The following is a 23,845-nucleotide window of genomic DNA, read 5'->3' as shown; positions in this document are numbered from 1 at the left end:
ATCACCTGAGGTCAGGAGTTCGAGACCAGCCTGACCAACATGGAGAAATCCCATCTCTACTAAAAATACAAAAAAAATTAGCCAGGTGTGATGGTGCATGAGTGTAATCCCAGCTACTTGGGAGGCTGAGGCAGAAGAATTGCTTGAACCCGGGAGGCAGGGGTTGCGATGAGCCGAGATCACACCATTGCACTCCAGCCTGGACAATAAGACCGAATCTCCGTCTCTCAAAAAAAAAAAAAAAAATTAGCCAGGTATGGTAGGGTATGTCAGGTTCCACCTACTTCAGAGGCTGAGGAGGGAGGATCATTTGAGCCTAGGATGTCAAGGCTGCAGTGAGTCATGGTCACACCACTGCGCTCCAGCCTGGGCAAGAGAGACTCTACCTCAAAAAAACAGGCCAGGCGTGGTGGCTCACACTTGTAATCCCAGCACTTCGGGAGGCCAAGGTGGGCGGATCACCTAAAGTAGGGATTCAAGACCAGCCTGGCCAACATGGTGAAACCCCATCTCTACTAAAAATACAAAAAATTAGCCGGGCGTGGTGGCACTTGCCTGTAATCCCAGCTACTTGGGAGGCTGAGGCAGGACAATCGCTTGAACCTGGGAGGCGGAGGTTGCAGTAAGTCGAGATCACACCACTGCACTCCAGCCTGGGCAACAAGAGCAAAACTCCGTCTCAAAATAAATAAATAAATAAATAAATAAAGAGTGAGCACCAAATGAAGATGTTTTCCAAAAAAATGGCTGTCAGGGCCGGGCGCTGTAGCTCACGCCTGTAATCCCAGCACTTTGGGAGGCTAAGGCGGGCGGATCACGAGGTCAGGAGTTCGAGACCAACCTGGTCAACATGGTGAAACCCCGTCTGTACTAAAAATACAAAAAATTAGCCGGACGTGGTGACAGACACCCGTAGTCTCAGCTACTCAGGAAGCTGAGGCAGAAGATTCACTTGAACCCAGGAGGTGGAGGTTGCAGTGAGCCAAGCTCCACCTGGGTTGCACTCCAACCTGGGCAACAGAGCCAGACTTCATCTCAAAAAAAAAAACATGGCTGTCAGAAGTTGCAGCCAACAGACCCTTAACAAAGGAAATTTTAGAATATATATTCCATACAAAGGAATAATGATCCTAGACAGCAGATCTGAGGTGCAAAAGAAAATGATGGGCTGTGTACTTTGGGTGTTAAAATATTCGTTTTTGACCAGGCATGGTGGCTCATGCCTGTTAACCTCAGCACTTCTGGGAGGCCAAGGCAGGTGATCACTTGAGGTCAGGAGTTGGAGACCAGCCTGGTCAACATAGTGAAACCTCATCTCTACTAAAAATAGAAAATTAGTTCTCTCTTCCTTTCTCCACCATCGTGGTGTGTGCCTGACTCCGCTTCTTGCCATGTCTTCTCACAAGACTTTCAGGATTGTTTCCTGGCCAAGAAACAAAAGCAAAAATGTCCCATTCCCCAGTGGATTCAGATTAACAACTGGTAATAAAATCAGGTACAACTCCAAAAGGAGACACTGGAGAAGAAGCTAGCTGGATCTATAAGGAATTGCACACAAGATGACACATATTTACACTGTGTCAAGGTCATGACCATCTTCCCACAGCAAGCTGAAAATGGCGCCACCATCTGGACAGTTGGACGTTTTATTGGGAATATATTTTTTCTCTGAATCGTTATGAATGTGTTGGTTGGCTGGGTTCGGTCATAAATATATGAGACCTTTTATTTTAAAAAAGAAATACAAAAATTAGCTGGGCATGTTGGCAGGTGCCTATAATCTCAGCTACTTGGGAGGTTGGTGCAGGAGAATCACTTGAACCTGGGAGGAAGAGGTTGCAGTGAGCCAAGATCATGCCAGTGCGCTCTCCAGCCTGGGCAACAAAGTGAGACTCTGTCTTAAAAAATAAATAAATAAATAAATCATTTTTAAGTAAGAATTATAGTGGTTACAAAAAGAAAAAAGGAGTAATGGAGAAAGAGGGATGCAAACATGCGGGTAATTCTAAACAAACATTAATTGTAAATCGATGTGTTTGGGAACTTAGAAAAGGACACTAAAATACAAGAGAGAAACGACTGGAGTTAAAGGACTTGTATTCTTTAAAAGAAAGACAAAGATATTATTAACCCCAGACTTTAATAAGTTAGGTGTATCTGTTAAAAGAAATAGGCCAAGCGCAATGTTTCATGCCTGTAATCCCAGCACTTTGGGAGGCCGAGGCGGATGGATCATGAGGTCAGGAGATTGAGACCATCCTGGCTAACATGGTGAAACCCCGTCTCTACTAAAAATACAAAAATTAGCTGGGCCTGGTGGCGGGTGCCTGTAGTCCCAGCTACTCGGGAGGCTGAGGCAGGAGAATGGCGTGAACCTGGGAGGCGGAGCTTGCAGTGAGCCGAGATTGCACCACTGCACTCCAGCCTGGGCAACAGAGCCAGACTCGGTCTCAAAAAAAAAAAAAAGAAAGAAACATCTCCTAGCCTCCCTCACAGCTAAGTCACATGTCTTGTTTTTGGTTACTGGGATGTAAGTGAAAGTGATGTGTGCATTTTCCATTTCACATCCTTAAAAAAATAAAGCTGCTTGTCCTCCAGATACCCCTTTCTCCCTTACAGCAGGCCACGACACAAACATGGTGCTGGTAATGTCTCCACCATGAAGACAAACATAAAGGAGGCAGCCTCCTTAGAACCCAGAGAAGGAATCCATGCACAATATTTGGGATGGTGGAGCTACACCCCCACCCCCCAGCCTTGGTCTCTGGATGGCCTCAAGGAACAATGTTGGCCAACACTCCCTGAATTGTTAACAGGAAAGAAATAAACTTCTACCTTCCTGCAGTTTTGCGTTTTTTTGTTATAGCAACTTTATCTATAGCATAACTGGCTCACCTTCAGTTTTGCAACCCCCAGGCCCACTACTGTTAGTCAACACAAATCTAAGTACCTACTATATGCTAAGGGTTACTACTTCACCATCTCTGCACCATGGAACCAACTGGCTGTGTAATTTTAGTAGCTCAAGGTTAATGGTTTTTTTTTTTCTTGAGACGGGAGTCTCGCTCTGTTGCCCAGGCTGGAGTGTAGCGGCACGATCTCAGCTCACCACAACCTCCGCCTCCCAGGTTCACGTGATTCTCCTGCCTCAGCCTCTGAAGTAGTTGGGACTACAGGCACGTGCCATCATGCCTATTTTTTTGTATTTTTAGTAGAGATGGAGTTTCACTATGTTGGTCAGGCTGGTCTCGAACTCGGAACCTCATGATTTGCCCGCCTCGGCCTCCCAAAGTGCTGGGATTACAGGCGTGAGCCACCACACCCGGCCTTGTTTTTTTTTTTTTAAGTTCAATGTTATGTTTACTAATAATTTGAAATTACATTTCCTCAAGCATTTTTTTTTAACCTCCCACATATTTTCCTGAGAAACAATTTCCCTTGGAAGCTGCAACTGCAAAGAGGCAACTCTAAACTCTTAAAACGTTAGGAGCAACTGAAGAAGTGTGGTCTTTGTTTGCTTTTTACTTTCTGTCAAGCACAATGAGTTAACCAATAACTCAACAACTCTCATTCAGTCTCCAAAAGCTCTACTAAGAGTCTCAAGAACTGGGAGGAGGAAAAGGAGAGTTGCTAGGGCTCACACATTATTTCCACTAGCATTCCTTTGACCAATGACAAATCAGCCCAAAAGGTGGTGGGGCAGAATGGGACAACTGTGGCCTCTTCCTTCAGGGCCAAGATTCAAAGTTAAATTGACAAAACAAATATATTACTCATTCAAACATAATACACATTGTACGACAAAACTCATGTTAACTTAATACTTTATGCTAAGTTACTGAGAAAAGAACTTTTATCTGAGGAATGCAAGTCTTTATTATCAGGCCCAGAGAGACATTAAAACGATACAGCAATCACTTTCTACTCCCCCTCCCTTTTGAGCTATGTCTTCAATGTTGAAACTGATTGCTATTGCCACAAGCAGCTGCAAATTAACCTAATAATGCATAGCTCAACAATGGATAGCCAATCACGAACCAATGTTGTTTCTGTAAATCAAGGACAATTCCTGACAAACAACTTTGTATCAGTACACTCCCTGTTCCCCCTTTCAGTCTTTAAAAATGCACTTATAACTGCTGCTAATCTGTGTGTATAGTCAGGGCAACGTCAGTCTATATTCTGGGGTTGCAATCCTCAAGCCTGGCCCAAATAAACTCTCTACTTACATTAATTTTGCCTCAGCTTCTTCCTTTTAGGTCGACATTACATATATTTAAAGTGAATCCGAGAGTGATTGGCATTAATAAACAGTTTTGATAGCAATCTTTATTTATTGGCCACCTTGTCTGTAAAACATTCTAATGAACATTTACCATAAAAGTGTGATAAGAGGCTCAGGCCTGCAATCCCAGCACTTTGGGAGGCGGGCGGATCACCTGAGGTCAAGAGTTCTAGACCAGCCTGGTCAACATGGTGAAACCCCATCTCCACTAAATTAAGCCAGACATGGTGGCCTGCGCCTGTAATCCCATGTACTCGGGAGGCTGAGGCAAGACAAGGGCTTGAACCCGGGAGGTGGAGGTTGCAGGGAACCGAGATGGCGCCACTGCACTCCATCATGGGTGACAGAATGAAACTGTCTCAAAAAAAAAAAAAAAAAAGTGTGATAAAAGCTTAAAAAGATATTGAATACCACTGAAATCTCCACCAACCAATGTTCTATAGAACTGCCCTTGATCCTTTATTAGATGAGGGGAAACCTGTACTTTAAAAATCCAATGTCCTTCCCTATCTAAATCTATTCAATTCCTTAAATCAGATGGAGAAAACCTAGGTAGCAAGAGAGACTTGTATCACTCATTAACTGGTAAAAATTCCTATCCATCTTATTCATACCACTAAGAGCTGATACCCGCTATAGTTTGTATCTAGAGAGCTATATATAACATACTGCCTGGTTTTGCAGCCATCTGAAACAGTCTGCCATTTTAATCTAACTTAAAAACTGCTTTCATTGGCCAGGCGTGGTGGCTCATGCCTGTAATCCCAACACTTTGGGAGGCTGAGGTGGGCAGATCACGAAGTCAAGAGATCGAGATCATCCTGGCTACCACGTTGAAACCCCGTCTCTACTAAAAATAAAAAAATCAGCTGGGTGTGGTGGTGGGCGCCTGTAGTCCCAGCTACTCGGGAGGCTGAGGCAGGAGAATGGCTTGAACCCGGGAGGCAGAGCTTGCAGTGAGCGGAGATCCCGCCACTGCACTCCAGCCTGGGTGACAGAGCGAGACTCTGTCTCAAAAAAAAAAAAAAAAAAAAGTCCGGGAGGTGAGGGGCGCCTCTGCCTGGCCGCCCCTACTGGGAAGTGAGGAGCCCCCCGCCCGGCCAGCCGCCCCGTCCGGGAGGGAGGTGGGGGGGGTCAGCCCCCCGCCCGGCCAGCCGCCCCGTCCGGGAGGGAGGTGGGGGGGTCAGCACCCCGCCCGGCCAGCCGCCCCGACCGGGAGGTGAGGGGCGCCTCTGCCCGGCTGCCCCTACTGGGAAGTGAGGAGCCCCTCTGCCCGGCCAGCCGCCCCGTCCGGGAGGGAGGTGGGGGGGTCAGCCCCCCGCCCGGCCAGCCACCCCGTCCGGGAGGTGAGGGGCGCCTCTGCCCGGCCGCCCCTACTGGGAAGTGAGGAGCCCCTCTGCCCGGCCACCACCCCGTCTGGGAGGTGTACCCAACAGCTCATTGAGAACGGGCCATGATGACAATGGCGGTTTTGTGGAATAGAAAGGGGAGAAAGGTGGGGAAAAGATTGGGAAATCGGATGGTTGCCGTGTCTGTGTAGAAAGAGGTAGACATGGGAGACTTCATTTTGTTCTGTACTAAGAAAAATTCTTCTGCCTTGGGATCCTGTTGATCTGTGACCTTACCCCCAACCCTGTGCTCTCTGAAACATGTGCTGTATCCACTCAGGGTTGAATGGATTAAGGGCGGTGCAAGATGTGCTTTGTTAACCAGATGCTTGAAGGCAGCATGCTCGTTAAGAGTCATCACCACTCCCTAATCTCAAGTACCCAGGGACACAAACACTGCGGAGGGCCGCAAGGTCCTCTGCCTAGGAAAACCAGAGAACTTTGTTCACTTGTTTATCTGCTGACCTTCCCTCCACTATTGTCCTGTGACCCTGCCAAATCCCCCTCTGCAAGAAACACCCAAGAATGATCAATAAAAAATAAATTAAAAAAAAAACAACAACAACCAAAAAAAACTGCTTTCATCATATCGCTCCTGTTCATAATTCTTCAGTGGTTCCCCACTGCCTACAGAATAAAATCCAAACTCTTTAGCCTACTATTTAGTCTTTTACAATCTAACATAGTGGGGAAAACACCAGGCAGTAAAGATGACACAATTGCCACAAATCGGTCCGTTATTCTATCCTGGAATTATGGGCCAAGTCACAGAATCTGACAGTTGGAAAGAAGCTATTAATCTTAAAAGAACATATCACCACCTATCATGCGTGACCCAGGGTTGCTTTGAGGTCTAAATCAGAACAAATGTGAATGCCCACTGAAAGCTATCAATCACTCTACAAATACAGGATGTTGGTCTTACTATCCTGTACTCAGACAAATCAATAGTTGTTGAACTTCTCAGAATACAAAGAAAATCTATCAGGCTTGTGAAGGGGTGAAGAAAATTCTCTCCCTTCTACAACTTCTGAAGGTTTGATCATTTGAGCCTAATAAACAAACTGATAATAGATCAACAGCAAGAAAAGGCATACAAATGTATTACATGCACACGCATACATGGGAGTCATAGAAATAAGAAAACTCAAAGGAAGGGCCAGATGGTTTAAGTTTTAATGCCATTCTGAAGTTACAGAAAGAATAGGGGTTTAGATCACGGCAAAACAGGTTATGGGAGGGAGGGACGGAAAGGCCTGGCTAGGGAAGGTGGTCTTGTTATGCAAATGACACCCCACAGGTAGAAGGCTTGAGAAAAGATACTTGGTAGCCTGTGGTAGGTATGTGGTAAACTTCTCTATTAGACCTTCAAAGGTGTCAGACTCTCAATCTCTCTGTTAATCTTTCCAAGGTCTGAACATGGGGGATGGGGTGGGGAGGTGTGCTCAGAGAAAGCCTGGCTGTTTATTTCACTAATGCAGATTTTCCCTAAAGATGCAAATCTCCACAAACAGCAGCTTTTCAGAGCTATTCTTGTTTGCAGTTTCTCTAACACTATCTTGAAATATACCAAAGAGGTATATTTTGGGTGAGATATTCTGGTTTCCTTTACTTGAGTAAACAAGGAAACTGTGAGTTTCTATGTGAACAAGTGGATTCTTTGAAAGACCAGGTCTGCACTTGTATCCCAGAACTTAAAGTATAATTTAAAAACAAAAGAAAAAGAAAGAAAGAAAATTAAAAAGAAAGACCAGGTCATAAAGCCAATGAAGCAGCTACTCTGACCTCTTTCACCCTTTATAATCTGATATATGGCTAACTACCCTGTGAACAGTGTCTGGCACAGAGGCATTTGGTATGTATTTGCTGTGTCTAAGTTCCTAAAAAATAACTGAACAAGGATATTTAAAAAAAAAAAAAAAAAAAAGGCCGGGCGCGGTGGCTCACACTTGTAATCCCAACACTTTGGGAGGCCAAGGTGGGCGGATCACCTGAGGTCGGGAGTTTGAGACCAGCTTGACTAACATGGAGAAACCCAGTCTCTACTAAAAAATAAATAAATAAATAAAATACAAAATTAGCCAGGTATGGTGGTGCATGCCTGCAATCCCAGCTACTCTGGAGGCTGAAGCAGGAGAATCACTTGAACCCAGGAGGCGGAGGCTGCAGTGAGCCGAGACTGCACCACTGCACTCCAGCCTGGGCAACAAGAGCGAGACTCCGTCTCAGAAAAAAAAAAAAAGGCTGGGGACGGTGGCTCACGCCCGTAATCCCAGCATTTTGGGAGGCCGAAGCAGGTGGATCAGGAGGTCAGGAGTTCGAGACAAGCCTGACCAACATGGTGAAACCCCGTCTCTACTAAAAATAAAAAATTAGCCAGGGATGGTGGCGCATGCCTGTAGTCCCAGCTACTCAGGAGACTGAGGCAGGAGAATCGCTTGAACCTGGGAGGCAGACGTTGCAGTGAGCTGAGACTGCGCCACTGCACTCCAGCCTGGACAACAGAGTGAGGCTCTGTCTCAAAAAAAAAAAAGCCTGGAGTGGTGTGGAGTGGTGGTGTGAGCCTGTAGTCCCAGCTACTTGGGAGGCTGAAATGGCAAGGCTGCTTGAGCCAGGGAAGACAAGGCTGCATTGAGCCACTCCAGCCTGGGCAATAGAGTGAGACCTTGTCACAAAAAAAAAAAAAAAAAAAGCTGGGCATGGTGGCTCAGGCCTGTAATCCCAGCACTTTGGGAGGCTGAGGGGAGCAGATCACCAGAGGTCGGGAGGAGTTCGAGACCAGCCTGACCAACATGGAGAAATCCTGTTATCTACTAAAAATACAAAATTAAACAGGTGTGGTGGCGCATGCCTGTAATCCCAGCTACTAGGGAGGCTGAGGCAGGAGAATTGCTTGAACCTGGGAGTCGGAGGTTGCGGTGAGCCGAGATCGCACCATTGCACTCCAGCCTGGGCAACAAGAGCAAAACTCTGTCTCAAAAAAAAAAAAAAAAAGTCCCCAAAGTCTTGTGCAAGAATGTTCAGTGCAGCTTTATTTATAATAGCCCCAAATTGGAAATAACCCAAATGTCCAATATCCGGCAAATGGATAAACAAATTGTGGTATATCAATACAATAAAAACAATACTCAGCAATAAAAAGCAACACTCCAAGAACATGAATGAATCTAAAAGAAGTTATGCTAAGTGAAAGAAGCTAGATGCAGAAGGGTACACACAGCATAATTCCATTTTAGATGAATAAGCAAAACTTACCTACAGTGATTGGGGATATGGCAGGGAATAACTGGGAAACAGCACAAGGGAACTTGCTGGAAGTTTGGAAATGTTCTCAAGGAATGTGGGTTACATTACAGAGGCATTTGTCAACTCAATAAACTACATTTAACTGTGAATTTTGCCGGGCACGGTGGCTCATGCCTGTAATCCCAGCACTGTGGAAGGCCGAGTCGGGCGGATCACCTGAGGTCAGGAGTTCAAGACCAGCCTGGCCAACATAATGAAACCCTGTCTCTACTAGGAAAACAAAAATTAGCCAAGCGCAGTGGTGGGTGCCTGTAATACCAGCTACTTGGGAGGCTGAGGCAGGAATCACTTGAACCCAGGAGGCGGAGGTTGCAGTGAGCTGAGATTGCACCACTGCACTTCGGCCTGAGCAATAAGAGCAAAACTCCTCAAAAAAAAAAAAAAAAAAAAAAGGCCGGGCGCAGTGGCTCACGCCTGCAATCTCAGCACTTTGGGAGGCCAAGGCGGATGGATCACAAGTTCAGGAGTTCAAGACCAGCCTGAACAACATGGGGAAACCCCATCTCTACTAAAAATACAAAAATTAGCCCGGAGCTCACCTGTAATCCCAGCTACTCAGGAGACTGAGGCAGGAGAATCGCTTGAACCCAGGAGACGGAGGTTGTGGTGAGCCAAGATCACACCACTGCACTCCAGCCTGGGCGTCAGAGCGAGACTTGGTCTCAAGAAAAAAAAACTGTAGTACATAAATCACAACTCAATAAAAGAAAAAAAAAGAGACAAAAAATGATCTCTAAATACCTGAAGTCTCCCAAAGTTAGCTTGACCCAGAATTTTAAAAATAGTAATAATAATAATAAATACCTGAAGTCAATATACTTTATTTCAGGACTGAAGGAAAACTTTTATTATTCCAAGACAAAACCAAAACACATGCACAACTTTTAAAAGTAAAACAGTGGAAACAGAACAGATTAAAACATCACTCAGATCATAAACCAACCATGGGATTTTAAGCTCTCAAGTAAATCACCAAAGTTCTCTAAGCCTCAGTTTTCTCATCTGTAAAATGGGAATAAGAAAATCTACCTCCCTCTTAACTTTCTTTCGCTCTCCCTCTCCCTCTCCCTCTCCCTCTCCCTCTCCCCTCTTTCCACGGTCTCCCTCTGATGCCGAGCCGAAGCTGGACGGTACTGCTGCCATCTCAGCTCACTGCAACCTCCCTGCCTGATTCTCCTGCCTCAGCCTGCCGAGTGCCTGCGATTGCAGGCGCGCACCGCCCCGCCTGACTGGTTTTCGTATATTTTTGGTGGAGACGGGGTTTCGCTGTGTTGGCTGGGCTGGTCTCCAGCTCCTAACCGCGAGTGATCTGCCAGCCTCGGCCTCCCGAGGTGCCGGGATTGCAGACAGAGTCTGGTTAACTCAGTGCTCAATGGTGCCCAGGCTGGAGTGCAGTGGCGTGATCTCGGCCCGCTACAACCACCTCCCAGCCGCCTGCCTTGGCCTCCCAAAGTGCCGAGATTGCAGCCTCTGCCCGGCTGCCGCCCCGTCTGGGAAGTGAGGAGCGTCTCCGCCTGGCCGCCGATCGTCCGGGATGTGAGGAGCCCCTCTGCCTGGCTGCCCAGTCTGGAAAGTGAGGAGCGTCTCTGCCCGGCCGCCATCCCATCTAGGAAACAAGGAGCGCCTCTTCCCAGCCGCCATCACATCTGGGAAGTGAGGAGCCTCTCTGCCCGGCCGCCCATCGTCTGAGATGTGGGGAGCACCTCTGCCCTGCCGCCCAGTCCGGGATGTGAGGAGCGTCTCTGCCCGGCCGCCCCGTCTGAGAAGTGAGGAGACCCTCTGCCTGGCAACCGCCCCGTCTGAGAAGTGAGGAGCCCCTCCGCCCAGCAGCCACCCCGTCTGGGAAGTGAGGAGCGTCTCCGCCCGGCAGCCACCTCGTCCGGGAGGGAGGTGGAGGGATCAGCCCCCCGCCCGGCCAGCCACCCTGTCCGGGAGGTGAGGGGCGCCTCTGCCCGGCCACCCCTACTGGGAAGTGAGGAGCCCCTCTGCCCGGCCAGCCGCTCCGTCCGGGAGGGAGGTGGGGGGGTCAGCCCCCCGCCCGGCCAGCCAACCCGTCCAGGAGGGAGGTGGGGGGGGTCAGTCCCCCGCCCGGCCAGCCGCCCCGTCCGGGAGGGAGGTGGGGGGGGTCAGCCCCCCGCCCGGCCAGCCGCCCCGTCCAGGAGGGAGGTGGGGGGGTTAGCCCACCGCCCAGCCTGCCGCCCTGTCCGGGAGGGAGGTGGGGGTTCGGCCCCCCGCCTGGCCGTCCACCCGGTCCGAGAGGTGAGGGGCGCCTCTGCCCGGCCGCCCCTACTGGGAAGTGAGGAGCCCCTCTGCCCGGCCAGCCGCTCTGTCCGGGAGGGAGGTGGGGGGGTCAGCCCCCCGCCCGGCCAGCCACCCCGTCCGGGAGGTGAGGGGCACCTCTGCCCTGCCGCCCCTACTGGGAAGTGAGGAGCCCCCCCGCCCGGCCAGCCACCCCGTCCCGGAGGGAGGTGGGGGGGTCAGCCCCCCGCCAAGCAAGCCGCCCCGTCCGGGAGGTGAGGGGCGCCTCTGCCCGGCCGCCCCTACTGGGAAGTGAGGAGCCCCTCAGCCCGGCCAGCCGCCCTGTCCGGGAGGGAGGTGGGGGGGTCAGCCCACCGCCCAGCCTGCCACCCTGTCCGGGAGGGAGGTGGGGGGTCAGCCCCCCGCCTGGCCAGCCGCCCCGTCCGGGAGGGAGGTGGGGGGTCAGCCCCCCGCCTGGCCAGCCGCCCCGTCCGGGAGGGAGGTGGGGGGGTCAGCCCACTGCCCAGCCTGCCGCCCTGTCCGGGAGGGAGGTGGGGGTTCGGCCCCCCACCTGGCCAGCCGCCCCATCCGGGAGGTGAGGGGCGCCTCTGCCCGGCCGCCCCTACTGGGAAGTGAGGAGCCCCTCTGCCCGGCCAGCCGCCCCGACCAGGAGGGAGGTGGGGGGGGTCAGCCCCCTGCCCGGCCAGCCGCCCCGTCCGGGAGGTGAGGGGCATCTCTGCCCGGCCGCCCCTACTGGGAGGTGGGGAGCCCCTCTGCCCGGCCACCACCCCGGCTTGGAGGTGTACCCAACAGCTCATTGAGAACGGGTCATGATGACAATGGCGGTTTTGTGGAATGGAAAGGGGGGAAAGGTGGGGAAAAGATTGAGAAATCGGATGGTTGCCGTGTCTGTGTAGAAAGAGGTAGACATGGGAGACTTTTCATTTTGTTCTGTACTAAGAAGAAATTCTTCTGCCTTGGGATCCTGTTGATCTGTGACCCTACCCCCAACCCTGTGCTCTCTGAAACATGTGCTGTATCCACTCAGGGTTGAATGGATTAAGGGCGGTGCAAGATGTGCTTTGTTAAACAGATGCTTGAAGGCAGCATGCTCGTTAAGAGCCATCACCACTCCCTAATCTCAAGTACCCAGGGACACAAACACTGCGGAAGGCCGCAGGGTCCTCTGCCTAGGGAAACCAGAGAACTTTGTTCACTTGCTTATCTGCTGACCTTCCCTCCACTATTGTCCTGTAACCCTACCAAATCCCCCTCTGCGAGAAACACCCAAGAATGATCAATAAAAAAAAAAAAAAAAAAAAAGAAAATCTACCTCACCAGGAATATGTAAAAATTAACCTTATGCAAAGTATCTAGTAAAGTACATGACACTTGGAGCCTTAGTAAACGGTATTGGTAGGAATCAACAATAAGAAAACATATAAAAAAGATCCACTTTACCTATCTTGCAAAACAGGAAATTACTTAAATGAGCCCTTATTGTGGACTCTTGCTTTTTGTTTTATTTATTTATTTATTTATTTATTTATTTTGAGACAGAGTTTCGCTTTTGTTGCCCAAGCTGGAGTGCAATGGCACGATCTCAGCTCACTGCAACCTCCGCCTCCTGGGTTCAAATGATTCTTCTCTCAGCTTCCCAAGTAGCTGGGATTACAGGCGCATGCCACCACGACCGAATAATTTTTGTATTTTTATTAGAGACGGGATCTTGCCATGTTGCCCAGGCTGGTCTAGAACTCCTGACCTCAAGTGATCCGCCTACCTCGGCCGCCCAAAGTGCTTACAGGCGTGAGCCTCTGCACCAGGCCTCTCTTTTTTTCTTTTTTTGAGACAGAGTCTCACTGTCACCCAGGCTAGAGTGCAGTGGCACAATCTTGGCTCACTGCAACCTATGCCTCCCAGGTTCAAGCAATTCTCCTGCCTCAGTCTCCCAAGTAGCTGGGATTATAGGCCTACACCACCGCACCTGTCTAATTTGTACTTTTAGTAGAGATGGGGTTTTACCACACTGGCCATGGTTGGTCAGGCTGGTCTCGAACTCCTGACCTCCGATGATCTGCCCGCCTCAGCCTCCCAAAATGCTGGGATTACAAGCGTGAGCCACCGCACTTGGCCTCTGTTAAGAGACAGTGCTCACTCTGGTTGCCCAGGCTGGAGTGTAGGGGTGCAATCACAGGTCACTGCAGCTTCGAACTCCTGGGACTCAAGCTGGGACTACAGGTGTGAGCCACCACACCTGGCTAATTTTTAACTCTCCACTTTCTGATAATTGACTCCATTCCATCCAGATGGCTGGCTGAGAGAAAGGGTTAGGACAAACCAGGGAAGGTGCCTCGTTTTACAGTGGTCCTGCTCCCTAGCCACACAAACTCTCTTAAAAAAGTTCAAGAAAATCAAAGTTTTGGACAACCAAATTGTTGTAACCGAGCAACTTATAGAGAAACCACATTCTGAGACGAATTCAGGAGTCCTTTATTAGCCGGCGACCCAGAGACGGCTCAAAATTCTCTTGGCCCTGAAGAAGGGGCTAGATTTTCTTTTATATTTTTGTTTAGAAAGGGGAGGGGGAGAGTCTAGTTAAAACAAAGTAGGCAAAAAGTTAAAAGGACAAATGGTTACAGAAAAGTAAACAGTTCCAGGTGCAGGGGCTTTAAATCTATCACAAGGTGATAGACGCGGGGCTTTGGGTGTTATCAACCGGACACAAACGTGGGGGCTCTGGGTACTATTAACCGGGCGAATTCCTGGGAACCGCGGATATAGCTTGCCACAGTATCTTATCAGTTAATTGCATTCTTGGATGTGCTGGGAGTCAGCTTGCACAAGTTAAGTCCTTGAGGAAGCGGGTGGGTAAGGGGCTGCAAGTGAAGGAGCCAAGATGGAGTCTTGTCTGGCTCTTAGCTAAGGGAGAGTCAATTCTGGTTAAAACAAGGTAGGGTATCACAAAATTATATTCAAAGGTCTGAGTGAAACTCACTACTTTAAAAAAGAAAAGAAAAGAAAAAGGCTTACATTGCCTTGTGAAATGCAAAAGACTATTTATAAAGATTACCAGTACTTAAGCCAGGTTTCCCAGAAATAGGGTTTACCTAAAGCAACATTTTTATTCACATCTGCTAGAAAGCTTTCTAATTACCTTTCAAAAGGCCATTTATTTCCAAACGCTAAGACAAACACACCAATAACTACTTTCCACAGAGAGTGTGCTCAAACAGTAGACAAAGCATGCTGAGTACTCTCCTTTTATCACACCTACACTGTCTGGTTGGATTACAGCCAACAACAGGGCTCAAGTAGGATTTATCTTTCCTGTGGATCACGTAGTACATTTGCCTAATGCAATGCCCTAGATTTTACAAATTACGTTCTCTGATGTACTTGCAAGTCGGCAGATGTGAACATTTTCAAGGAAGGCAGACACTTGTATAAAACAGGCTGTCTTGATCATCAATAAAAGCACCAACTATTTTGAGCCACCTACTATCCTTTTGCTATAATTTTCAATTTCAGTAAAGAATTTCTTGGCTTTTACCAAAGTCGAAGTTTAGCTAATATGCTGATGTTCCATCTGTATTTACACTGCACAGTAAGAACCCACACACGCTAAATATCTGTTTGAAATATTTTCAAGCCAAAAATTTATATTGTGTGGCCATGATAGGCACTGACTAACGGAAACTTGAAACTATAAATAGCACAGTGAATACCATATGCCTGGGGTGAAATGTTTTGCTTAAAATGGTACGAGGAAGGGGTTCACAGACAAAAAGTCCATATTCTACCCAAAAATGGGCCCAATAAACAAACCACACACACACCCCCCAACTCATTAAAGAGATAAGAATTTTTCTCGGCTGGGCGCGGTGGCTCACTCACGCCTGTAATCTCAGCACTTTGGGAGGCCAAGGAGGGCGAATCACGAGGTCAGGAGTTCGAGACCAGCCTGGGCATGGTGAAACCCTGTCTCTACTAAAAATACAAAAAATTAGCTGGGCGTAGTGGCGGGCGCCTGCAATCCCAGCTACTCGGGAAGCTGAGGAAGGAGAATCGCTTGAACCTGGGAGGCGAAGGCTGCAGTGAGCAGAGATCATGCCGTTGCACTCCAGCCCGGGCCACAGAGTGAGGATGTCTCAAAAAAAAAAAAAAAAAAAACTCTCACTGAAAAAAGTTATATATGCTATTTGTCTACCATTTTCAGAGCATTTTCTCGCGATGCAGTGGTATTCACTGCAAAGCAACTCTGGTCTAACTCTCCATCATGATGTCACAAAACCCAAAATGCAGCGGAATCCGACTCAGTGCTGGTGCAGTCTAGGGGTGCCACCAACCAACGCAGGGCAGGTGCGGGCAAGACTCCATCAGGTTTCCTCACTAGCTCTGAAAATCACTGCTCCTCATACAAAAAAAGACTTCAAAAGTTCCAACCAGGAAAAAAAATGCCAGATTTGCCCGCTGAGTCTGTCAAGAAAAGGTCCGAAGACCAACAGTCCACGGGCAGGAAAAACGTGGGTGGAAAATGGCTTCCCCGGGCAGATGGAAAAGCAGTAAATCACACTCACATCCCTTCCTGGAGTAAGGGCTTTAAAACATGGGTGGGGGGGGGGACCCATTCACAAGAGGATGCCAAGAACTCCCAACCACTTCAACTCGGGATCCGAACGTGCGACGGCGTGAAAGCGCAGGCCACCCTAGCGGAGACGCGGCCAGGGAGAACGAGCATTGACAAATCCGCAACCCTGACCACAGAGCTGCAAAATATGCGCCGTCACCTCCGCGACCGCTCCGTCCGCAGCCGTCGAAACACAAAGCCCCCGGGCTTTAAGAAGAAAGGAAACACGTGCTCGGCAGATAAGCTCAGTTTGTCTGCCCCGGTGCGCCCTACGCGAGGCCGCGGGGCTGCGCGGAGGCTGGAGATCGGCGACCCACACCACCTGGGCGCCAAGGGTCGAGTGCGGCCCTCCGCCCCGCGCCCCTGGCCTCCCCCATCGCCCCAAACTCCTGGCCTCCCCCTGTCGGCGCTGGCCCAGCCGGGGGAAGTGCGGACGCGGCACCCGGAGAATTAAGTTTCTAATAATACAACTTTAGGCGGATGAGCGCAAGCCTCACCCCACCGCGAGGCCGGGCCAGAAGCCCAGCTAGGGGCGCGGAAGCAACGCGGGGTCCCGGGCCGGGCGCGCCGTGCTCACCAGATACCAGACGCCGAGCAGGATGGTGCCGGTGCGGACATGGCAGCACAAGCAGCAGCTGTTGGAGTAGAACCGCGTCCAGGGCGCGACCATCTTCATCGCTCCGGGCGCAGTGGCGCGAGCGCGCGCGCAAATTTTCAGGAGCGTTGACCGCCTCGCCTGGAGCCCGCCGCGCAGCTGCTACCGGCTCCTCCGCCGCTCCGGCTCCCGGCCCGCTCGCCCGTGCGCCCGCGGACCTGCCTCCTCGATACCCCGAGAGCTCCGAGCTTCTCCCGGGTCGGTACCCTTCGCTCCGAAGGCGACGGCTGCAGCGGCGGGGACGGGGAAGGGGCGGGGCGGACTCGGCCATGTGACCCGAGTCCGTGACGTCATCGCGGGCTCCAGCCAGCTGCTGGAGCTCCGAGCCCCAGGTGAGTAAATCCATCAGCGTGCACCCTCCGCCAGTCCCCTAGTCGGCCCTGAGTGGAGGTCCGGGCCTTCCTTCTTTCATCTGGCCGTTCGTGTAACTCCATTCAAGGGTCGAGATTCTTTTAGTCTAGTTCCTTGCGATTTTCTTCCCTTCTACTTCTTTTTTTTTTTTTTTGAGACAGAGTCTCGCTCTTGTCGCCCAGGCTGGAGTGCAATGGCGCGATCTCGGCTCACTGCAACCTCCGCCTCTCGGGTTCAAGCGATTCTCCTGCCCAACTTCCGGAGTAGCTGGGATTACAGGCGCCTGCCACCACACCCGGCTAATTTTTTGTATTTTTAGTAGAGACGGGGTTTCACCATGTTGGTCAGGCTGGTCTGGAACTCCTGACGTCGAATGATCCACCCGCCTCAGCCTCCCAAAGTGCTGGGATTACAGGCGTGAGCCACCGCACCCGGCCCGCTTCTACTTCTATCTTGCAGGTAATCGATACAGCTCCTATCACTCTTATCTTGCACGAGAGGAAGGAAAACTGCGCGGTGCTATTCCAGTCAATTGCAGTACTTTGAACCACCACCGAGAGCAATTTGTCTCCGCTTCACAGCTCAATTACTGTGGTAGTAATCTTTTCCCAGAAAATAGGATGTGTGTCAAGGACATTCTCGCTGTGCTTCCGGTAGTTTTTTTTTTTTTTTTTTTTTTGAGACAGGGTCTTGCTCTGTCACCCAGGCTGGAGTGCAGTGGTGCGATCTCGGCTCACTACAAGCTCCACCTCCCGGGTTCACGCCATTCTCCTGCCTCAGCCTCCCTAGTAGCTGGGACTACAGGCGCCCGCCACCACGCCTGGCTAATTTGTTGTATTTTTAGTAGAGACGGGGTTTCACCGTGTTAGCCAGGATGGTCTCGATCTTCTGACCTCGTGATCCGCCCGCCTCAGCCTCCCACAGTGCTGGGATTACAGGCGTGAGCCACAACGCCTGGCACAGCATTTTTAATCATGAGTGCAGCTCTAAAGATTCAGTCCCAGCCTGGGCAACATGGCGAAACCCTGGCTCTACAAAAAATACCAAAATTGGCTGGGCGCGGTGGCTCACGCCTGTAATCCCAGTGAGAGACAAGAGTAGCGGATTTCCTGGGGCGACTAAGAATTCCTAAACCAACCTGGGGAAGGGGACCGCACCCACCCTTAAACATGGGGCTTGTAACTCAGCTCACACTTGACCAATCAGGTAGTAAAAAGGGCTCACTAAAACACCAATTAAGCTAAAAGCAAGAGGTAAAGAAATAGTCAAATCATCTATCATCTGAGAGCACAGGGGGAGGGACAATGATTGGGATATAAACCCCAGGCATTCCAGCCGGGAGTGGGCAACCCCCTTTGGGTCCCCGCCCACTGTATGGCAGCTGTTTTCACTCTATTAAATCTTGCAGCTGCACACTCTTCCACCTGGAGCTGAGCTTTCGCTCACCGTCCACCACTGCTGTTCGCCGCTGTTGCAGACCCGCCGTTGACTTCCACCCCTCTGGATCCGGCAGGGTGTCCCCTGCGTTTCTGATCCAGCGAGGTGCCCATTGCCGCTCCTGTTTGGGCTAGAGGCTCGCCATTGTTCCTGTGCAGCTAAGTTCCCGGGTTGGTCCTAATAGAGCTGAACACTAGTCGCTGGGTTCCATGGTTCTCTTCCGTGACCCACGACTTCTAAAAGAGCTATAACACTCACTGCATGGCCCAAGGTCCCATTCCTTGAAATCCGTGAGGCCAAGAACCCCAGGTCAGAGAACAAAAGGCTTGCTGCCATCCTGGGAGCAGCCGCCACCATCTTGGGAGTGGCCCACCACCATCTTGGGAGCTCTAAGAACAAAGACCCACCAGTAACACCAGCACTTTGGGAGGCCAAGGCGGGGGGATCACCTGAGGTCAGGAGTTTGAGACCAGCCTGACCAACATGGAGAAACCCCATCTCTACTAAAAATACAAATAAAATTAACTGGGCGTGGTGGTGCATGCCTGTAATTCCAGCTACTGGGAAGGCTGAGGCAGAAGAATCACTTGAACCTGGGAGGCAGAGGTTGCGGTGAGCCTAGATCGCGCCATTGCACTCCAGCCTGGGCAACAAGAGCGAAACTCCGTCTCAAAAAACAAAAACAAGACAAAATTAGCCGGGCTTGGTGGCACGTGCCTGTGGTCCCAGCTACTCCAGGGGCTGCGGCGGGAGAATCACCTGAGCCGGGGAGTTCGAGGCTGCAGTGATCCATGTTTGTGCCACTACACTCCAGCCTGGGCGACGGCAGTGAGACACTTCTCAAAACAAAAAAGAGAAACAGTCATCCAACCAGTTACACAAGGCCTCTGCAAGACACAACACAGTGTTAGAGATAGTGAAAGATAGTTCTATGCTTTGGAGGAGTTTATTTCCTCCCAATTCGTGTTTTGTCTAGAAGCACCGTTGTCTGCGGTTAGCCCACGGACTACTGTCAAAGCCAAGAATCTGAGATAGGTTAGATTATTAGCACGGGTGAAAGTTTTATTTCAGACATGGAGTAAAAAAAAAAATTGATTCGATCTAAATTTCCTAAGATGAGGCTAAATAGGAAGAAAGATACTGTTAAAACTATTCAATTACAGAACTGATTAGTTTTACGAGTCTTTAAAGCTGCAACTTTCTTACTATGTAGCTTTATCCTGGAACCAAGAGCCATCCCTACCATGTCAAGTGTAGGCCCTTAATTAGAAATGATAAGTAACATTATTTGGGGAGTTAATCAGAAAACCAAACAAAAAGCTCCGTTTTTGTTTTGTGTTTTCTTTCTTTCTTTCTTTTGATGGAATTTCAGTCTTGTTGCCCAGGCTGCAGTGCAATGGCGCGATCTGGGCTCACCACGACCTCCGCCTCCCGGGGGTCAAGCAATTCTCCTGACTCAGCCTCCTGAGTAGCTGGGATTACAGGCATGCGCCACCATGCCCGGCTAACTTTGTATTTTTAGCAGAGACGGGGTTTCTCCATGTTGGTCAGGCTGGTCTCAAACTCCTGACCTCAGGTGATTCGCCGGCCTTTCCCTCCCAAAGTGCTGGGATTACAGGCATGAACCACCTTGCCCAGCCTTGTTTTGTGTTTTCACTACAAAATTCTGGTTTCTTCAAGTTGAATAATGAAGAACAACAACAAAAATTCTGGTTCCTTTCACATTAGAGATCATTTTCTCTGTGGGATCTTCCATTTAAAATTTAATTATGCCCACAACCACTTTTTAAAAATATATATGTATATACTAGTCAAGTGCAGTAGTGACAACAGGGAAAAGAGTAGAACAAGGAGTTCCATCTGTAACTGACCATGAACAATCAATTGAGATAACTCACTACCTTCAGACAATCAGCCATTTTTTTTGAGACGGTGTCTCGCACTGTCGCTGGGCTGGAGTGCAGTGGCACCATCTCGGCTCACTGCAACCTCCACCTCCCGGGTTCAAGCGATTCTCCTGCCTCAGCCTCCCAAGTAGCTGGGATTACAGGTGCCCATCAGCACGCCCAACTAATTTTTTGTATTTTTAGTAGAGATGGGATTTCACCATGTTGGCCAGGCTGATCTCAAACCCCTGACCTCGGGTGATCTGCCTGCCTTGGCCTCCCAAAGTGCTGGGATTACAAGTGTGTGCCACTGCGCCTGGCCCACAGCCACTTTTAATATAGGACAAGCATTTGTGCTCTGAGAAAGAATAGAGACATGTGATCAGAATAGGAAATGGTATCTTGAATGAGACTTTTTCAACAATTAAACTCCCAGCAAGCTCCCGTAGTTACCTTTCCTTTTTCCCTCCACACCAGAATTTCATATTCATTAGGCAAATCAATCATTGATTCAAGGGAATTTTATATTTTAGAAATCTTACTGTTCAAGATCTGAACTTACAGACAGTTGCCAAATTTCTCTAGATAAGAAAATAAAGAATAGAGGGAACCTAACTGGATAACAAAAAAAAAAAGGAGAGAGAAAAATGCCATTGCAGTTAAAGGTTATTAAATAAAGCTTAGTGTCAATCTCTTTGGAGTTGTATTTGTTTGGGTGCAAGAGAGTATGGGAATTGGCTTCAAAAGAACAAATGAAGTTATGCAAAGTTATGACTAAGGAAATTATGACAAGTGAAAGACATCAGATCTAACTAACTCTATCTTGCCTCTAATCTCTGAACTCTCCTTGTCCATTACTGGGCATAACCCCAACTAGCCTTAGGAAGGAATTTAGTTTATAATTTAAATAATAGCCCCTCCTCAAAGCTAAACTGTCCTTGTGAAATGAATAAAAGGCCACCAGCCACCAAGTTAGAATGAGAGGGGCTGGAATTCTAAATATTACCAGCCGTTATCCCAGAGGTTGTAAGATTCGCAACTTCCACAATTATTCTTTTTTTTTTTAAGTTTTAGGGTACATGTGCACAGTGTGCCGGTTAGTTACATATGTATACATGTGCCATGCTGGTGTGCTGCACCCATTAACTCATCATTTAGCATTAGGTATATCTCCTAATGCTATCCCTCCCCCCTCCCCCCACCCCACAACAGTCCCCAGAGTGTGATGTTCCCCTTCCTGTGTCCATGTGTTCTTATTGTTCGATTCCCACCTATGAGTGAGAACATGCAGTGTTTGGTTTTTTGTCCTTGCGATAGTTTACTGAGAATGATGATTTCCAATTTCATCCATGTCCCTACAAAGGACATGAACTCATCATTTTTTATGGCTGCATAGTATTCCATGGTGTATGTGTGCCACATTTTCTTAATGCAGTCTATCGTTGTTGTACATTTGGGTTGGTTCCAAGTCTTTGCTATTGTGAATAGTGCTGCAATAAACATAGGTGTGCATGTGTCTTTATAGCAGCATGATTTATAGTCCTTTGGGTATATACCCAGTAATGGGATGGCTGGGTCAAATGGTATTTCTAGTTCTAGATCCCTGAGGAATCGCCACACCGACTTCCACAATGGTTGAACTAGTTTACAGTCCCACCAACAGTGTAAAAGTGTTCCTATTTCTCCACATCCTCTCCAGCACCTGTTGTTTCCTGACTTTTTAATGATCGCCATTCTAACTGGTGTGAAATGGTATCTCATTGTGGTTTTGATTTGCATTTCTCTGATGGCCAGTGAAGAAATGCAGAGAAATCACAATTATTCTTAAAGGTAACACAAGCATTGAGAACCTAAGATCTGTCTTTTGAGATGTCTTTTCAGGTTTTTGCATTTCTAACAACTGGATGGCCCCACCTGGACCTGCCAACCAGTTCTGTGCCCCCCACCCAGGAACTGACTCAGCATAAGAGAACATCTTCCACTCCCTCTGATTTCATTCCCGAGCCAGCCAATCAGCACTCCTGATTCACTGGGCCCCCCCCTCCCTACCCACCAAATTATTCTTTAAAACCCTGATCAAGGCCGGGCACGGTGGCTCACGCCTGTAATCCCAGCACTTTGGGAGGTTGAGGCGGTGGATCACCCAAGGTCAGAAGTTTGAGACCAATCTAACCAGCATGGCAAAACCCTGTCTCTACTAAAAATACAAAAATTAGCCTGGCGTGGTGACAGGCGCCTGTAATCCTGGCTGATTGGGAGGCTTAGACATGAGAATAGGGAGGCTGAGCCATGAGAATAGCTTGAACCCGGGAAGCGAAGGTTGCAGTGAGCCCAGATCCCACCACTGCACTCCAGCCTGGGGAACAGAGCAGGACTCTGCCTAAAAACAAAAACAAACAAACAAAAACAAACCCTGACCTTCCACTGGCCTCCCGCACAACCGGCTCTGCATGAATTATTTTTTATTGCAATTCCCGTGTCTTGATAAATCGGCTCTGACTAGGCAGCGGGCAAGGTGAACCCCTTGGGCGGTTACACAGAGGCTTCCCAAGGAACTTAGTCACAGCTGGGTTATTCTTTTCATTTTCTTTTGTGGGGGGGAGCAGTATTATTTTCAAACAACCACATATTTAACTGGCATACTGATTGCAGTAGTAGAGTTACTTAGAAAAGTCATCTGGTTGGCCAGGTGCGGTGGCTCACACCTGTAATCCCAGCACTTTGGGAGGCAGAGGTGGGCAATCATGAGGTTAGGAGATCAAGACCATCCTGGCCAACATGGTGAAACCCCGTCTCTACCAAAAATACAAAAAAAAAATAGCTGGGCATGGCAGCGCGTGCCTGTAGTCCCAGCTACAGGTGACAGAGTGAGACTCTCTCAAAAAAAAAAAAAAAAAAACTGGTTTTAGGCCGGGCACAGTGGCTCACGCCTGTAATCCCAACACTTTGGGAGGCCAAGGCAGGCGGATCACCTGAGGTCTGGAGTTAGAGACCAGCATTACCAACATGGAGAAACTCCATCTCTACTAAAAAAAAAATACAAAAAATTAGCTGGGCATGGTGGCACATACCTGTAATCCCAGCTACTTGGGAGGCTGAGGCAGGAAAATCGCTTGAACCCGGGAGGCAGAGGTTGCAATGAGCTGAGATCGAGCCATTGCACTCCAGCCTGGGCAACAAGAGTGAAACTCCATCTCAAAAAAAAAAGAAAAGTCACCTTGTTTTCTGTTTGTTTGTTTGTTTGCTTGCTTGTTTGTTTTGAGAAGGAGTCTTGCTCTGTCGCCAGGCTGGAGTGCAGTGGCGAGCAATCTCTGCTCATTGCAACCTCCGTCTCCCAGGTTCAAGTGATTCCTCCCAGGTTCAATGATTCCGCCTCAGCCTCCCGAGTGGCTGGGATTACAGGCGCACGCCACCACACCCAGCTGATTTTTGTATTTTTAGTAGAGACAGGGTTTTACCATGTTGGCCAGGATGGTCTGGATACCTTGACGTCATGATCTGCCCGCCTTGGCCTCCCAAAGTGCTGGGATCACAAGTGTGAGCCACCATGCCCAGCCTGTTTGTTTTAAGAGACAGGGTCTCACTATGTTGCCTAGGCTGCTCTCAACCTCCTGCCCTCAAGTGATCCGATCCTCCTGCCTCAGCTTCCCAAAGTCTTAGGATTATAGA

At 49.2% G+C, this 23,845-nt stretch overlaps 1 protein-coding gene across 1 annotated transcript in view; it reads right to left on the bottom strand.

Annotated features, from left to right (window-relative positions):
• LAPTM4B (lysosomal protein transmembrane 4 beta) overlaps positions 1–16,951 on the bottom strand; it is an 81,492-nt gene extending 64,541 nt beyond the window's left edge. The window contains 2 exon segments of the mRNA XM_019032164.4: positions 16,425–16,816; positions 16,819–16,951. Of these exon segments, the coding sequence (XP_018887709.3) occupies positions 16,425–16,816; positions 16,819–16,936 (510 nt within the window). The 5' untranslated portion in view covers positions 16,937–16,951.
• Positions 16,952–23,845: the final 6,894 nt, after the last annotated feature.

The sequence above is a fragment of the Gorilla gorilla genome, chromosome 7 (genome assembly GCF_029281585.2).
Source record: "Gorilla gorilla gorilla isolate KB3781 chromosome 7, NHGRI_mGorGor1-v2.1_pri, whole genome shotgun sequence".
NCBI lineage: Eukaryota > Metazoa > Chordata > Mammalia > Primates > Hominidae > Gorilla > Gorilla gorilla.
This window is presented reverse-complemented; position numbering and strand designations above follow the sequence as displayed.